The sequence below is a fragment of the Tauraco erythrolophus genome, chromosome 1, assembly GCF_009769465.1.
Source record: "Tauraco erythrolophus isolate bTauEry1 chromosome 1, bTauEry1.pri, whole genome shotgun sequence".
NCBI classification, from domain to species: domain Eukaryota; kingdom Metazoa; phylum Chordata; class Aves; order Musophagiformes; family Musophagidae; genus Tauraco; species Tauraco erythrolophus.
Genome location: NC_141465.1, coordinates 43,049,980 through 43,069,030, shown reverse-complemented (window position 1 = coordinate 43,069,030; position 19,051 = coordinate 43,049,980). Strand labels below are relative to the sequence as shown.

The window sequence follows — 19,051 nt, the reverse complement described above, 5'->3', positions numbered from 1 at the left end:
ATTACATACTACACATGACAGCTTCAGTGGATGTCTTGTTCAGCCACACAGTACTTGGGTTTATTTTTTCAATAGCAGCAACACAAAAAAGATCAGGGCTTGCTGTGCGTCACATTCACTTCCCTCCCCCCTCCTAGTTAATCCTTCTCTAATTCAACTGGCTGCTGGTGCAGCCAGGAACAGCACATTAGCACGGGCTGCTGGAGTTCAGGATTCACAAAAAAATGTACTGGCTGTGAATGGTTCTTTATTCTGATCCAGCAACCTGGATGCAGTTGCAGGTTTTCTGTTCACCGCCGCGTTTGCCTGTTAGTAATCTGTATTTTTCAGGAGAACAGAAACCTGCTGGACCCCCCGTTGCAATGAGTTGCTGCAGGCTGGGGGGGAGTCTCACAATCCTTTTTCATTTCTCTCTTCTCAAAACACATCTTATGAACAGGTTAAGAAAACAGCAGCAAGATGTTGGTTCGGGCACTCTATGCACCATTCACAAATCTCCCATGTCATTTATTAGCAAGAATAAGAGTGGCAAGCTGCAAAACAAAACGCTCTAATGCGGTCGGTCGGTCTGTCACTCTGCCTACAACTGGGATCATGAAAGTCTGCTCCAGGAATGCCTGCGATGGAGAAGTCTGCTCAGACCTGCCCAGGCAGCGCCGGCGCTTCCCTCTGACTTGTGCAGCAGTTCGGTCAACTCACCCTTCCCAGTCAGCTCAAGCCCTGGGGAATGACACTGAAAAGCAGCAGCCAGTGCATACCGACAGAAAGCTAGCACGTCCACAGTAGTTGCCCGTGCAGAGATTCAGATTGAATTCTGTCATTTAAATGCTACAGTAAAAGTTGATAGATAATGTAAATAAATCCATAAATTAAAATTAGTAAAAATACTGGTTTTGCTTTACTATAGTATTTTAGAGGAATAGCTTTTTCTCTCCCTTTCCCCCTTTCCTAAGTTTCTAAGAAAAGCTGAGCCTTTACTTCATTTTGGCCATGTCTTTTTGTTTGGATGAAGATGTATCAACCATTCATATAATTTTATGAGGTTAGCCCATGTATAATTTTGAGGCTTTATTTTCACCATTCATATTTGACCAGCAGATGAAAGTACAAGACTAGAGACCATCCCATCACACCAGAAAATGACAACCAGAGGGTGCGCTACTTGAAGACCACCACAAAGAATAGCCAAGGCAGCTGAAAGCCCAGTCATGCTGCACTATGGAAGAACAACTTGAGAGCTCTTCTAATTTATGCCCTCTGCGCTGGTCATGAGTGGCCAAAAGAAAAAGGAGCACACTGAGAGAGCAATATGGAATTTCCTTTGCTAGCTGTCTGGTATTGAAACAAATGCTTACACGAAAGTGATCCTTTTGAGAGCTGCGAACCAAGGGTGAACACCCTCACTGCACCATCAACGCAGCATGTCTGCATTGGACACCCTGGCTTCCAGTCTTCATAAATGAAGACTAAATAAATAAATAAATGAAATCTAACTTGCTACTTTTGAGAACTTCCCTGATATTTCATATTATCAAGTGATCATACAATACAAAGGTACCATTAAATAGCAAAGAACTTCAAAATGCAATCATAGTGTTGTGGGGAAAACAAATGAAGCTGGAACTTGCTGAGGAAACGAAGAAAAATCTCACACTGACACGGAGAAAACATTGCGACCTAAGATATGAATGAGTATTTGCACAAATCACACGCTTCCTGCAGGATCCATAAAGTGAACTATGGCACGGAGCATGGAACACGTCATTAGCACACAATACTACGTTATGACACAGCATTGCACAAACATTGAACTTCAATTTACTTCAAACCATTGGAGTATCCTTTACTAAGCATCAGGAATTGCTGGCATGTATAGTATATAAAAGGTGGTTTAGTTATAGGGAGGGAAAGAAAAGCCACCCAAATGCTCCATTGCCTTGCACATAGGAAATTAAGTTTTTCCTTTCTACATAAGAAGGGACAGTAAGGGTCAGTAAAACAGCTACTTACTGGTGTGCAGTATTCCACCATGGGATAGTGCATTTTATGACCTTTTGCAACACGGCCAGAGAAGAAGCAACTTTGGCAGATGTCATAGTTAAAGTGCTTTAAACTTCTGTACCTAAAAGAGGAGGAACAAAAAACAGGGCTTCAAAGCTTTGTGTGTGAATGCTTCATATCAGCTTGTCAAGTTTTGTGCACTAGTAAGTTCTCTTCCTTGAGATTTTCCACGGTATGCAATGTTGGGCAACACTCCTCCGCCACTGAGGGACAGGTATTGCTGCCTCAGATGTTTATCAAAGATCTGAATCTTCAAAAAAAATTTAACATTGGGCAACAGCAAAGATTTCTACACAATCACTATCTCTTAACATACGAAAGACATCACCATGCTTTTTGACTCTATAATGCCAATTTCAGTTCTTTTGCTCTTCACCATGATTCCTAATACAGAATGTCCCGAGGAAGTAAAACGCAAATAAGTAATGCCCTCCTTAACAAGTCACTCCAGCAAACTCCTAACTGCTGCATGCAAGGCAGGAATTTGTTTGTGTCCTTCCTAGCACCTCTATCAAAACAATTTTCCAGCACGACATTCCACCCATGCAAAACTCAGAATGCACTTTTGGGCCATTATTTAATCTCATCAGCTCTATGAGGCAGCTAACTGTTCTATCTGTTATGCTGAAGTGCTTGAAAGAGCCAGAGGCATAAGGGTTGTCTTGTTCTAAATACGCGAGGCGGTTCAGTCACAATGACCTCAAAAGAACATTGTTTCACACGTACTGTGGCGCACAGTATTAGCTTTCTAAAAGCCTTCCAATACAGTATCTTTTTGTCAAGTGCGTACACAGGGTTTCAATGACTTGCAACGCCAGAGAGAAAATCTGCGACAGACAGATTCTACTATCATGATAATAGATTTGTTATATAAATTTAAGAGACAGATGAGATCAGTCAAATAAAATTAGACACGGACACAGAGCTCCAGTGTCCACTTCCCAAGTTCTCGACGCTCACTACAGACTACCCATTCACTTGCCATCCTCTGATATTCCAATTGCTGCATTTTTCAATTCCACCTACTTACTTGTCTTTGGCTGTTTATACAAACCCATGTTAATTCAGTAGTTCATAAAACCGTATCTGGGAAGGGGAAAATTAGACTTTGTGGACGTGTTGGACTACTCACATCCCAATATTTATCACTTCCCAGTTAAGATATCCCAGGGGAATAAAAGCAGGAGAAGAATTTAGATGATTAGAGGAATAGCCTCACTGAGGAAAAACTCAGATTCAAAACAAAGCAATATCTTCATTATTTGCCCCGTCTCCCACTGCCTGTGAAACTGCATAGCAGAAAGCACTGCCCCACTACATGCATAAAAGCAACATTCATGCTCTCCCAGGTTAGAGCAAAATGATGGCTTTTCTAGGTGGTACTGCTTGCTGCTGTTGTCTATCTGGGTTTTAGAAACAAAATTACAGAAAGCTCTTTGTAAACAACAGGATACCATAGAAGGAGAAATGTCAATGGTAAAAGAAGACCCTGCATAAAAAGGACAGAAACCATACAAAGCAGCTATTGCAAAGCAAAGTGATAAAACAAGTCTAGGCATAATTGAAAGTGAGTATTTACTTAGCCATTAAGTGGATTCTCAACAGGCGTACCAACACACAGCCATTTTCCAACACAGTGACTTATTTATTGCCATAGTAACCACGGTGTCAATCCAGATGTTTAAATAGACTAGCAACATTTCCCCTCCACTCCAGGTTAATGTTCTACCAACAACATTCCTTCTCTGAGAAACCCACAGGTAGCTTTACACCTCTTCGAATTTTCAAGGCACTTTCTCACTTTATACCATGACAGAAGGTAATTCATCAGTATCCAATTCAGACATATATAGGACACGCTGACTGTAAAGCAAATCGTATTAGTTGTGAATCCACCAATACTTTGGGTAAGGAACAGAAAGACCGGGACACAGAGGAAGGGTCATATCTTAACTGACAGATGATTTTTGTTCTCTTCAACTCTCGCAATGTTGTACCCAGTCTAGGTGTCACTCTCCCTAGTGACCCATCACAATTATTTTTTCCATGAAGAACATGCATAAAATCAAGCGCATGATTTGCCTGGAAACAAGCAGAGCTCTTGATCCATCAAGCAGCAGCACACGCAGCAGAAAGGGAGCAAGTTTGTACCTGAATCCAATAATCGGGCACTCCTTGCAGATGTTACACTTTGCTTGGTGTTTGGCGGTCTCAGCAGCAGCCACCCTGTGCAAGACGGGCAGCCACACCATGGACTGTGGTTCCAGCCTCATCCAGTCCAGGAAGAGGGCTGCTTCGATCTCCGGTTTGTTGTTGGCCTGTAACACAGGGGAAGAAAGACAGGCGCTGAGGACAAGTGATCTGTCTACTACCAGCTATTAACAGTGCAAGTGCAAGCCGTTTGCTTCCTGCCTACTTTGTATCTTGTCCCTGAATATACTCCAGCTCTTCCCCCAGTCCAGCCATTTGTAAAAAAAAACAAACCAAACCAAAAAAATCTCCAGGATCCTGTCTTCAAGTCAGTAACTGAAAACTACTATTAACATTTCAAATCTCTCTTTCTCTTATTCGCTATTACAACAGACAGCACTACCATGTACTCTGTCACAGGGAAAATCATCCACTTACAGGATCATCTTTGATGTTTCCCGTCTCTCTTACCTGAGCGTGCATAGCACTGCTTCTCACCTATTTTAAAAACAGTTTGTGTTATCCAAGCCCTAAACATTGCACATCTTTTGATCAAAATTCCTTTCTCCTTAACATCCTTCATTATTACACTGACCTTTCTTCAATGCACACGAGTAAGGAAATAATTCAAATCCCTTCTCAAGTCTGTTGTTGAACATGTAAACTCTCTGCCTCCTTAAATGCCTCAAAATCCCTCTTCCTACTCTACCATCTCTAAATTTCCCGTCATTGCCTGCAAACACAATACAGTTTTGTCCCACAGAATATGATCGATTTAGCCTCATATTCCATTACTTCCCACTTTTGCGTCTTTGCTCACAGCAGAAGAGCCTATGAACACTTCTCGGTAGCCCCGTTCCTCTGCTGCCTTCCCATCACATCCTAACTAGTGTGATTATTTCAGGTCTCTCTACTACAGTAACTTGGAGGCAGCTCAGTCACAGAGCTGAATCCCACTGTGGCAGGCACCGTGCACATACCAAAAAAGATGGTTTGTCACCTCTACCTGGCGGCAGCTACAGTATGGAAAAAGAAACAGTAAAGAGATGAGAAACATAAGGCAACGGGGGACAACAGCGATCCATTTGCATGGGTAGATGTCACACCATATCGGCAGAGTAAGCACTGCAAAGAATAGTGCAGAATAAAGGCAAAGAGCATCAAAAGGGATTTTAAGGAAAACAGTGAAGTGATGGGAGTCAATGTTTATGGGAACATCTCTCCAGCGCGCAGGGTGGTGTAAAGCCAGCACAAAACTGTTTATCTGAGAACACAGGACTGGTTTTGGCGCCGAAAGTGAAGCGATGGATCAGGTGGAAACAGCGAAGGGCTCTGGCAGGGAGAACAGGAGGGAGCAGGACGGGACCGCACAGGGAAGAACTCAGTGATGAAGCGGGGTACCGTCCCAGCTCCATTTCTCTAAACCATCACTATATGCTAATTCAAATTCCTTGAGACATTTCCTTCCATGCTACCCAACAGAAACAGCATATTTATGGGCTGAATATATCTGAATCCTCTGTTTTCCTTTTTCTCTGGGCTTTCAAATACAGCCCTCAGTGGGCCAGTCTTTTATATTTCAAAATTCACAAGGCAGACTGTCTTCCTTTGTGGTTCCAAACCTATTTGAAGCATTTAAATAAATAATAAGCACTAATGTATCACGTACATGGACCAAGACGAATAGAGGATTGAGTGCTGCGTTTTTTTAAACTTGCTCTTAGTTACTCTTCCTGTTTCTCATGAAATCTGAGTTTAGTATGACCTAGCTAAAACCCTATTCAACTAAAAATACTAGCAATGAATTTAGAGAAAAAATATCACAACAGATCTAAAGAAGAGAGCGCTATAGAGAAAATAAATTAGTTGTGTGTTGGGTTGTTTTTTCTAAAGCTAACATTGTTTATAATCTTGACAAACAAATTAACTGATCAATACTTGACGACTGAGAAAAATGGATTCTCCTAGACAGAGCCCCTGGCCACAAGGAAGACGTGAAAAAAAATCCCAGAATATCTCCTGAATAATGCATAGCATTAAAATTGACTAAAAATGCTGCTGCAATGCTTTGGGTTATTAGAAACAAAGAGACATTTTTGGTCAGGGCTTTCTTCTTGAGACGCCAATTTGGGAAACCATCTAAAGACTCTTTTGTCTACATTTAAGATCCGTGTATATGGATTTCTAATACAGTCATATACATCCTTTTTGGACATTTAGGGCAAAATCATCAAATCACAACATATCTACAGATATTCAGATGAAGTCTCCCACAATTTAATATTCACTACAAGTCTTACATGAAACGTAAATCTTACATGACATGAAACTCTTTTTTTCATCCACTGAAACATTTCTGGAAACTTCTGCATTAAGTCCCACTCCTCTGTGTTTTCATGTAGCTAGAGAGTTTAGGAACCGCCCCCCCAAAGGAAATAAGAGAGAAAAATCCAAAGTACAATAATGTCCAGCCAACGCTGGCAACAGAATTTGTTCAAAACAGTGGATACTGTCTCCTGCTGCAGGACATCAGTGAATTCAACAGGATTAAATTAGTTCTAGAACTCTCCTAAGAGAAAGGCTTATTTATAAAATATGATCATCTATACGTCTATTTTTCAGCTAGCAGTCAGGGCAGTAAAGGGGCTGCAGAGAGACTTTCTCTGGCTCACTCAGTGAGCCAGCATGAGCCAGGAACTACAATGGCAAACCATTACCCTGCCTAGCAGACTACATTTTCTATACAGAGGTCCTCTAAGCCTCAAAAAAATTTTAAGAGGATCTCTTTAATATGCCATTTCTAATAGAAAAACATGAAGTGTACAGAAATGCTGCAGTGCAAGCTGCAGTCGGAATAAGAATGAGCCGCTCAAAGCGCTGCTCTCCACTTTTAGCTGCTTTAAATTTGCAGGGAAAAAGTTGCGGCCATGAAAGACTTTCTGTAACATCCAAACATCTATTTTAATTTTGCAGTCACTGTCGATTGCCAGCAGTCCCAATAGCTGCCTACTACCCAGAGCTCTGCACGCTGGCTGTACGAAACCTGTGCTCAGAGAGATTAGGTGCATTAAAATGTATCGGAACAGGTTCCGAATAATATTACATGAAGATTTAAAGCCACGTGGAGAAAAGCTGGTCAGGGTCAGACAGTATAGGACAGACAGTTCTCGACTGTTCCCTGAGCTGCTATTACTATTTTTTTAATAATCTCTAAATCCGGTAAAGGCAGCAGCTGAAGATTTTACATAAGGGAAAAAGCCTGAATTCATACTGTTGGTATCTGAACCAACAAGATCAAGTTGTAAAGAATATTAATGCTTCTTCTCTTGAACACATTTCTGTGCAACTCCCTATTTTTATGGTAATAACAGAGTGAATCATAAAGTAAAATTTATAAAGCCCTTTCCAGCTTACAAGTAACAATTTGTTATGGGGGACGTTGAAATTCATTATGTTTCAGACATCTGTTTTTCAGTATTTATTCTGCAGAAACAATGAGGGAATAGGAAGTTGGGTGGTGCTAGCATCTCTATGCAATACTCAGGAGTTGAATTTTTCAGTTTTTTCCCCTCTTCTTACAGCTAGTAGTTTAAAAAATATTCTATGCTATATTAACTTTATCCATAATATGAAATATGCTCCAAAATACAGTCATGGTTTTACATGAATGATGCAACGTGGTTTTGGACAGTCAGACAATACAGCACAAATTTCTGATAACGTTTTTGATGAGCTATACTCTGTTTACGGGCAGTGTAGGTAATTAATTGGAAATAAATAAACATTGTTAATTTAATGGTGTTTTTCATCTGGGATGAAAAGCTTTACATAGCCTAGGTAAATATTATTTTGGACAAATCGAACTAAGGAATGGGATTCTTATGACTTGTTAAAGTTTAAAAAGGCAGAACAAGCCACGAACAGCAGCCTTGTCTCCCCGGAGTTAGAAGAAACGCTCTTGAATCTTGTCTTCCACTCTTGAGTGGCTTCCGCAATACATTCCTGTTCTCCCCATTGCTGGCTGGTAAGAAAACAAAAATCAAGAATTTATCGTTTCTGAGACAAGGGCTGTTCCATGGTCAAGAATGAGAGGATTATTATAAAGGTAACTTTGGGTGATACAGAGCGTTTAAATCTGCCTCGCCCCTTGGAGCAAACGCTTAAGATCACTCCTTTGACCCCTTGCGTTACATGCAATTGCATTGACTACTCCAGTCAATGTGTTTAATGTTGTGGCAAAGAGTAATAAAGTAAAAAACCATGAACCCAGACGTGAATTAGTGTACAGTTTTATACCATCCACACTTGAAAAACACCGTCTTCCTGCTCCTCATCCCCCATACGCTAAATCACTTTAAAATAGCTCTTTAAAGCAGTTCACTTGTAGGACTCTTTCAAGAGTGTCTCCCAAAGTCAGGCACAGGTTCACAAAATCCTGCTGAAATAAAACCAGAATTGCTGTTTTATGACATTTACAGCATAGCAGCTTGAGCAAGGATTTGGTAGTTCCCTTAGGCCAGCTCTCCCCTGTCAGAGCCAAAAGCAGAAGAAACATCCTATGAATAGAAACAAGGGCTGCCTGGATCTCCAAAAGAGGTTGAGTCTCTCAACAGTAATACTGTATTTGTACGTTGTTTTCATACAGGCCTCTATATAACTATATATAGTTATTTGTACACATTGCTGATATTTCCTGACTGTTAAAAAAAAAAAAAAGCCTCAACCCATCCCTCATAAAACAACTGTTAAACCGAATCAAATCACAGGATTTATGGCCAAAGTCACTATCAGGGTCCTGGCCCAGGATCTGCAATACCTTGTTTAAAATATTGTTTTAAAATTGTTTAAAATACAGATATGAATTAACTGCAGATAATTGTACTCCTTTGCTTCATCTGTACTAGTTTTTCGTATCAAGTACTCTACTTCAGGTACACCCTCGGAAGAAAGCATACTTAAAGCAGTTTATAACTAAAAACCAAATACTCAAGATTTTATTGAGAAACAGCAAGAGACATTTTCATCCCAGTTGCACTGTTTTCGCATCACATTTCTTAAACATCCCAATGTCACAGTAACTCATCCAAGGCGGTGATGTGAATTCCTAGGTCCTATTTACACTATGCAAGGAAAGCATATTAATAATTTTCCACCGTGATTAAAACACAGTGCATGCGTCCTTCAGTCCGTAACAATTCCCTATCCTGTTTACTTAAAACAATGTACCCGTCACATCTAAAAGGGAAGTGCTTTCACAGTGCAGTTGTACTGAATTCACTCAATTTTTCATGGATCTATAGATCGCTTTGATGCAGTCTGAGCCCAGGCAGAACCATATAGTCTTCAAACGGTCATTAGATCAAGTCCTTTGCTCTCACTTAAAAATGTTTTTTCTTTAAAACCTCAAAGCAGAAATTACATCCCTCTGCCCCGCGTAGGAAAGATGAATCTCACAACATCCTTTTCCTCGTAACAATTATTATCAGCATCTTCCTGCATATGAAGAAAACTAGGAAAGTAAGGTGCTGGGGGGGGTGAAAAGTAACAGGGGTGCGGCAGCAGCCGCCTGCGGAAAGAGGACTGCTCCTTGGGAGCAGCAGGCAGTGGGCAGGCTGCTGCCAACAGCCAGGATGGGAAGTGCCCCCCCTGCCCAACCCTCTTTCCCAAGGACTCGCACTTCAAACCCGAAAAGCAGGAGAGATTTCTCCTGTTATCGCAGGGAACAGTAAACATCCCCTTTTTTCCTGCAGTTGTGCAGACAGCCAAGGCCGTTGCCAGGGCACCTGCCCTATGGGGGCTGGGAGAGCCGTTTTCTGGAGCACACTTTGGTTGCAGACCCTGACAGGTCTGCAATTTATTGCTGGCTTATCATCACCAGAAAGAAATAAAAACCAGAAAAAAAAAACCCAAAACTAAAGAAAAAACATTCCTTGCTGTGGGCGTACAAAAAAAAGACTTAATTTAGTTTCCACACAGTAACGTAAACTATGAATCCCCACACTATTTTTAAAAATTGAATTACCTCACTTCAGTAAGCAGAGGCTGCCGGGAGCCCCCTGCGATCCTCCTCGGCCGTCCAGCTCCTCCGGCCACTCTGTTTCCCAGGCTACTCCCTGCTCCCCTGCACCAGCACCTCTGCGCTGCCGCCCCCAGCCTGAAGACCCTCGCGCCCCCCACGCACCATGATCCTGTGCTGAAAGGATCTGTCTGTACTCCTCTCCTCCCTTTCTCCTGGAAAGGTCTTATTTCTTCCCCCATCTCCATTCCTGGCTGCTCCTTTCTTTCATGCCTCATCCTACTGACCTGCCTGTTTCCTTCATCGCTACTATTCCTACTACTGTTCTTACAATCATTCCCTAAGGGTGGCCCTTATAGAATCCCAGAAATAGAGAATGGTTTGGGTTGGAAGGGACCTTAAAGATTATCTAGCTCTAATCCTCCTGCCATGGCCATCCACTAGGTCAGGTTGCTCGAAGCCTCATCTAACCTGGCCTTGAACACTTCCAGGGATGGAGCAGCCACAACTTCTCTGGGCGACCTGTTCCAGTGTTTCACCACTCTCATTATAAAAAAAATTCTTCCTTATATCTAATCTAAGTCTACTCGCTTTCCGTTTAAAGCCATTGCCCCTTGTCATATCACTACATGTCCTGGTAAAAAGTCCCTCTCCAGCTTTCCTGTAGACCCCCCTTTAAGTACTGGAAGACTGCTGTAAGATGTCCCTGGAGCCTTCTCTTCTCCAGGCTGAACAGTCACGACTCTCTCAGCCTGTCTTCATAGCAGAGGTGCTCCATCCCTCGGATCATCTTCGTGGTCCTCCTCTGGACCTGCTCCAACAGCTCCTTCTTGTGTTGGAGGCCCCAGAGCTGAACACAGTACTCCAGGTGGGGTCTCAGGAGAGCAGAGTAGAGGGGCAGAATCACCTTCCTCAACCTGCTGGCCACACTTCTTTGGATGCAGCCCAGGATACGGTTGGCTTTCTGGGCTGCAAGCGCACATTGTGAGCTCATGCTGAGCTTCTCATCAACCAACATTCCCCCGTCCTTCTCCTCCAGGCTGCTCTCAATACGTTTTCCACCCAGCCTGTACTTGTGCTCTTCCCACTCCTTAGTTCCCTCCCTCCCCTTCACCAGGGTACTCTCCATGCTTGTATTTCTCCTCCTTTCCCCAGGACTCCATCCCCTCTATTTTTGTATATCCCCTCCTCCCTCGGATGAGCCTCCCTCCTCCTTTCTGGTCATCCTAGAAGATCATCTGTTCTGCAGCCATCCAGGTCAGAAACCATCCTCCCACTCTGCAAGATAAAATGAGGCTTCACTCAGAGGAAAAAGTGAGGATGAAATTCCTCTTACTGTAGGACCTATTTTTCAGTGCAGGTAAGAGAAGGAAACCTCAGGTATTCCGATGTTCTGATCTATGAACATGTCAGAGGTTGTGCCCAGCTGTGCTTGGGCTGTTTCTAGAAATGCTGACGGATGAGGTACAGCATTCAGGCATTGGCATGTCATCATTTGTAATAACAATGTTGATAACTCATTTTATTCAAATACACATTTATTCCAAGGTTGTCTTCCTGCCTTACAAAAACTGTTTTGGCGTGTTTCATCGCTATGGATTTTATTGTTTTTTTCCTAGTATAAACACACACAATGTCAGCTCCTTTCCAAAAAAATATGGTTTTGTCAGGTTCCAAGGTCACTTTCCTTATCGGTTTTTCAACAGTATTCAGCGCTGTTGCCATTTACCTAGGAAAACAATAGGATCCAGAAAGTCCTAATTTCCGAGGAAGGTCATTTGCACAAATCAGCTTTTGACCATGGATTTGCTGCGGCACCATTTTGTGCTGGGCTCACTTGAGGCCTGAAAGCCATAGCAGGGTCTAACCCAGCTATCAAAGTTACTGCGCATAGTTTATCAGCATGGGTTATCCACCCAGGATATGGCCCTATAAAACATTAATTTCGAAATGTCATCAAATACAGATTAGAACTATAAAAGGTCAAGACATGAATGATTGAACTGGGAAAATGTGAATCCTGTAGAATTAATCTGTTAAAAGAAATTTAAAAAAAAAACAGAAAGCAAACGTTCCATCACAAGTGAAGTTTGTGGTGATTTTAGAATTAGTTTCTTTTCGTAGTCACTGTGTGCAAGAAGACTACTTCCAAGCATTAATATTCATTGAAAAAAACTTGCTGTGTTTTGCTTACTACAGAACCAGAACTACTACATAATGAAACTTGAGCAGCAGGCAAAAAAGCAAACAACTCCCCCTCCCCGCCCCCAACCAAACAAAAAATCCTCCAAGGACAGTTAGGGGATGGGAAAAAAAAGCGTTACTTCCATTGTAATGTAGAAGATGCATTGAGAGTTAATCACAGACCATACATTACCTCTCCTCCTCTACCTTTTCATTAAGCAGCTGTCTGCATTTTGTGCATTCTGCTGTTGGTTAGGATAAGGATGAATAATTCCCTTAACTCTCTTCCTCTCCAGATTAAATAATTTACAAGTTTGAAAAAGAACCTCCAGTTTGCTGCATATTCCTCAACAGACAGGACAGGAATGTTTTCAGTATTTTTTAAAAGAAAACCGGCATTATCATTCAAGCAGTGGAAGGGGCTCATCAAGTGCTCCTCGCCCCTAGACAGCACTGCAGGCAGGCACTCCTTTCCATCACTCCCCCAGGCACGTGGCTGTCACTGGTATGTATAGGCCCAAAATTTGTATTAATCATTGCTGCTCACCTACATGGCGGCAGTAAATGGTGACCTACTGCTGGCAATAGAAAACTGGAAAACCAGGAGCTGCCGTAACAAAGACTTCAACTGTTTGCAGGGTTCAGTTACAATGTAAGTCTCGATGACAATTATTTGCTGTCTGGATCATGGCATAATCCGGGCTTCCTCCACCACAGCCAGAGAAACAGACTAATTCAAATACACCTTGTCAAAGGAACGGTTTAACACACCAATGAACAGCACCATGAAACGACCCTCGGTACCCTAATCCTCCTCACTGATTTTCCAATCCTCCTCAGAACAGACAGGCTGCCTCAACACAAAACACGAATCAGAAAATTTACAGTGAGCAAACATGAACTTACAAACTGGAAGCAGCTTCTGACGCTGGGCTCGATATTGCTGCCCCCAAAGGAGGCCACTTCCCCCAGCTGCCGAGGGATCTGGATGGAGTCGTGCAGCAGGAGTCCCAGCCGGCGCTGGTCGCAGAAGCCGGTGGAGCTTGCCACTTGCTTGAACAGGTCTGGAGGAAGGAAAAGGACAGCCATGCTAAAGCATCACAACCGGGATGTGGCAAAGAGCAGGAAGTCTGCATCATTTCAAAGGCCCATACATGCGGTCAACGGCCTTGGCAGAAGCAAACACAAAGGAGTTTTGCAGTTTGGAGCTTCTCTTCCCATAAACACTGGGGTTTTTTTTCTGTTAAGTAAGCAGTCTAGTGATAATTTTTAATAGCTTTATTAGGTTGTACCTGGTAAGAAAGGCCGTTACAACACAACACCTGTAGCATTACTGATAATAGCAGCTGTGATTCTGTAACACAGCTAACTAAACAGCAGGATCTTGTGCCACAATAACATAAATATTTTAAAAGTATTATTTAACAGTGAAATAATCTCATACAACACACAGCGCATCTTCAAGTCTTAGCAATCAAAACACAACTCAGAGAATCCATTTCTCTCTCAGATACGTTGAACTGAAAAACAAGAGCTCCCTAACTTCGATATATCATAATCTTTTAATCCAACAGAATTTCTAAAATGAAAGAAAAACATTACAGTACAACAGAACCTGCCATTCACAGGGAATATTATTATCATATTAAGTTTTCATTTCTGAAGTGAAATGTCACTTGAAGCCATGTTCTGTTACCGCATCATTCTAGAAAAGAATCCTTACAGGACAGAATTATTATACCTTCATAAGCTCAATTTAATTTGGTGGGAATTAGTTATACTACGTATACATTGAGGAGGTTTTAGAGTTCATAATAGTAAGAAAAATCAGGTTAGCATTAACTGAAATATTTATTTGGTAATATCCCCGTTGACAATACATGACCTGAATAAATTCTCCTCACTTTTCAAAGAGTTAAAATAAATAAAGAGTGAGAGACAGCTAGAATAATATAATGCCATTTTTTTGGAACCGCCTTAATATTTCACCTGACACCAGGGATACAATTATAAAGGTGCTTCAGCACTGCTCCAGAGAACTTCCCTAGGGCTGCTTTGACACCTGTTTTCTTCCAAAGGAATAAAGGAATGAATAGAGAAAGGATTAGTTTTTAATTACATGAATTTCGCTCTTGCCAAGTCTAGTTTTATAATACATGATTTCAGGACAAATCCTTCCATCACTTCTGCAAGCCTCAAAACATGTGCTCTAGCACAACAAACTGCTGCACAAATGAAAGCAAAAATTTTAAGGGGTGCAACTCATCGCATACTTGAAGAAACACTAATAGCAACTGCACTACGACTTCGGCCTGGCTGAGACAATTCCTTCCTCTCCCACAAATGATTCAGCTTTCAATTTCCCCATCATTAAAACATTAAGTGTTCTACAACTTTAAAAGGGGGGAGTTATGCATTACTGTGCACACACACTACAGGAGACTATAAAATATGAATAAATATTTTCCTTTATAACTTTGATAATCCTCAATGAAATATAATTTTGAAAAATATCTGTACTGAGTAATTTTCTTAAAAGATTTTCTGAATACTTTTTCACAACACCCACATGAAACATCTAGAGATCTAAACTGTGACGTTCATAGTGACTGCCCTAAAATCTGATCCAATTACAGTCATGCACAGACTCCGTTGTTGGAACTGCCTGGTTTCTCTTTACTGTTCTTCAACTTTCATTAGTAGAAGAAAAGAATAATAACAATTGACGAAGAACTGCTATGGTATTGGGTCAAATCCTAAAAGCTGGTTTTCTAGGTTTTTTTTTTAAATGCATGAATGAGTAATACCAGTTAACCAGAAAGTTACTCTTGACAACTCCTCTTATCAGTAGATCTTTTCTGGATCCTAGCCTCACTAATGAACTGATTCATTAGTCAGATAAAGCTAAAACTTCAAGTGGAATTTTTTCAAGTATTTCGGGATGTGGTCTATTAAAATACGGAAAATTTGCATACTTTTAATATTTATTTAAAGATAGCAACTGCATTTAAGCACAATGTACATAAAAAGACCCTGACAACATTGTGGAAAACATTTAAAAAAGATAATATATTTTTAAATGGTGAAATGCAAGATGTCTTGTAGACATGCTCTTTTGTGTATGAAAGTACACTTTTATGTATTGTGTGCTAAACCAGTGGTCTCCAAAGGGGGGGTGCATTCACCACAGGGGGTGTGCAAGACAATCCATTGGGGTGTGGTAAGAAAATTTTTTTGTTCTGATAATAAATTTTTTAAAAAATTAAGAAGAGTGTTTCTTTCATCTTTATCTCATGCCTTTTTAATTTCTATTTTTGTGTATGTTTTATCATTTACATAGTATACTTGTACAGTATTACATGTATATAGTTTATAAGTAAATATATATCTATGGAGGGTGCATGCTCAAAAATTTTTTACTGGTAAGGCTGCATGATCAAAAAAATTTGGGGACCACTGTGCTAAACTACCTAAAACCATACTGAACAAATAAAAGTACAAGGTGGAATTAACACACTTTACATCTGGACTATGTAAAAGAATGTCTCTGTATGCTACTTAAATGTTTATGCAATAATAGGAGGAATAAAATCAGAATATAAACATAAACTAAAACCAAAAGAATGACATTGACTTACATCTATATTTATCTTCCAGGTGTGCTTTACAAAGGGATACAACACCAGTTTTGAAAGATAGGACACGGATCCTTCCTGTTCGACCCCTAATGAAAAAGAAACATTAGCTGATAATATGATTCATTCACGTCATAATTTGTTTACTATTGACTACTACACAGCATAAATGAAGTCCCGCACAGAATCACGTTACACAGCACACATTGGTGGGTTATTAGATAAGCTAGAAAAGAAATACAAAACATGGTTGTGGCTCCATAGGTGTAGCTGAATTGGATTGTGCCATTGTATCAATTCAACCAAAACCAGTTTTGTTTGGAACTACTCACCTCCTTTTTTATAGTTAAAAAAAAGGAACTAAAAAAAAAAGGAACTGAAAAAAAGGAACTACTCACCTTCCTTTTTTTTAGTAAAGAATCTTTACCCTACGCTTATCTGAAAAGGCTTCTCTGTGAACTGCTGCTTTTCAGAGAAGATGAGGTCCCTGATGGAACAGGAAGCCATCCCTTTTGCCAAAGGCAATATAACTTCACTTTAATTAGAAATGCGATGCAAGTGTCATGTTTTAGAAAGTCTTTGCTCGTTGTCTGTCAGTCCTGCCCTGACTTGTTTGAGAAGGCACTATGGAGCCAGGCATGAAAAAGCAGCCTTTGCCAGCAGCGTGCAGTGACAGACGCACTTGTAAGAACGTTCAGGTGGACAACGAAGTTTCCCTAGAAATCATGAGAAGGCAGGCAGGCTGCACAGCTACGCCATTAAGAAGATGACGTGGTTTCTGAGCTCCTCCTCGCAGCACTCAGACCTGTCCTGCGCAGCGCCAAGGGGTTGGTATTACCTCCACGTCAGTCCTGGTGCTGCCTCTGGTCAGCCGTCCCCTCACGCTCACTCCTGCTTTGTAACATGCCTACCCTATTAATTTTGCTTTTCAACATGACTGTGGTAAGGACATCCTCCTCTACACTGCAGATGATGCAACGACAAACCTTCCTATCTTCTCTCAGTCATCTGGTTTAGTTCAATCTAATTCTAGTTGCTGGCTTCCTCCAAGACTTATTTCTGAGATCACTTTGAATATATAACATCTATTGCAAATAAAGACATAGCCAACATTTTTAGACAACGCCTAAAAATGACTTTTTGAAGCAGAGCCAGTTTTGAAGATCAACAGTTTTGAAGCACCATCAGTAAAAACACCACTGGAAATCAGATAAATCCTGTACAGGCATGCCATAGCCATGTGTCAGGCTGCACTGTTCGGCAAAGATGCATGCTGTCTTTTTAATCCTACAAAAGCGTTGTAGGAGCCAGCAGTGCTCATTTACCCACACACCTCCCCTGCAAACCCTACAAAAGGTGCAGATGGAAACTGGTGGACAAAGCCAAATTTTGAATTTGCAATCTTTTACTAAAGAATCTTGCATTTTTCATCATAAATAAGCATTTGTTGTTTACCTACGCTTTCCACACTCCACTGCTCTTACTCCTCTCCCTCAAATTTTTCCAAATTATTTATCATTTGTGCCCTGAGAAACTCCTGCTGATGAATACCAGGCTCATGCAAATTATACAGGAGAAGAATGCAGAATGATGATTTCCCTGCAAGGCATATTAAATTGAAACTTGCATGAATCATGAGTTGTTCAGTTCACTCTCCTCTCCTCCCAAGTCAAACCAATAATTTAGCATGCTACTGCAAATGAGCATGAGTGACTGATCATTTAAAACAAATCTGAAACGTGCTCGATCTGCAGAGTTGTGCCCATAATTAGATCAGTCATTGACTGTGAATTTGATTAATATCTTTACAAACGACAGTTTTCAATTATAAGAAAAGTAAAGATTCAGTACATTTAATTAAATGTCTCCAGTACTGCTATGCACTTCGGTTGATCTCTGCCTATTAAGTTTACAATGAAAACTAAACACATGTAACCCCAAGGTCACCTCTCTTACCAGCGTAATTCAAACCTGGATTTCAGCAAAACAGCTACGTGCTTTCTTCAGGCATAAAACACCTCTCTGTTTCATTGTATCCTGCAACACGCAGTTCCCCAGAATACCTAGGGAATTGCCTCTAGGCAGCCAATTAGAATTTCTAATGTTGTACTTTCAGCACAGTGCAACATAAACAAAATTAGACTGGACATGGCAAATGTAAGCTGGACGGTCCAGCTTAGGAGTAGCCTGTGGAACGACCTTTAGTTCCCTCTATGCCTCTGATATGGTTGATCTGGATTAACATCTCTAGCACATCTTTTTTGGTTTTCACTGTCTGCGTAGTCTTAGTTTGTATGTTATTTCTAGTTGACGATAATTCAGAAGTGGATCAGAGTTCTGTGAAAGCCAAAGCAGATTAAAGAAATAAAACTTGGCTCTTAAATGAATATAGCTCCATTCCCTACTACCCATGCACTACACAAAAATATAATGTAATCTGGGTAATCCACTTCACAGGATACTGCAGCTGCTGCAGAGGATGTTATAAGCAACTGGCTTATCGGAGGTGATCCTGCAGGAAGAGACTGTACAAATCTGTACTTTTTTTTTTTTGGCAGATGATCATCAAAGCTTCAGTGCTGTGATAAAGGGTGGATGGAAGAGCAATGTTTTGGCACTTCACTTCAATATGGTTCAAAATGTCAATGGAAATACAGGAATTGTCCAATGTCTCTCCATTTCTATATGTAAATGTTTATTCTGTCACAGTAATGAGCATGTCTGGCTCAAGGTGGTTGATAAGAACCTTAAAAACACAAATAAAGACTTCCACTGACGTTTTTTTCCACTAAATTCACCAAATACAAAGATAATGGCTTATTCTAAAACTAGCTTACAAACATGTGTTGGAATTGGTCTACGTGTTATGAGCAACATCATTAACACACTGAATAGGAATATCCATAAATTTTCTCCAGTTAAATTTACTCTATTGTATTTATACTTACAGGTACACTTTTAAAAA

The 19,051-nt window shown here is 40.8% G+C and overlaps 1 protein-coding gene across 6 annotated transcripts in view; it reads right to left on the bottom strand.

The window, feature by feature from the left end:
• Positions 1-19,051, bottom strand: part of DMD (dystrophin) — a 1,192,425-nt gene that overhangs the window by 41,083 nt on the left and 1,132,291 nt on the right. For all 6 annotated transcript variants that reach the window (XM_086608718.1, XM_086608727.1, XM_086608735.1 and 3 more), the window contains 4 exons: positions 16,090-16,175; positions 13,358-13,515; positions 4,213-4,379; positions 2,011-2,122 (listed from right to left, as the gene is read on the bottom strand). In XM_086608718.1, coding sequence (XP_086464844.1) covers positions 2,011-2,122; positions 4,213-4,379; positions 13,358-13,515; positions 16,090-16,175 — 523 coding nt within the window. The remainder of the gene's footprint in view (positions 1-2,010; positions 2,123-4,212; positions 4,380-13,357; positions 13,516-16,089; positions 16,176-19,051) is intronic.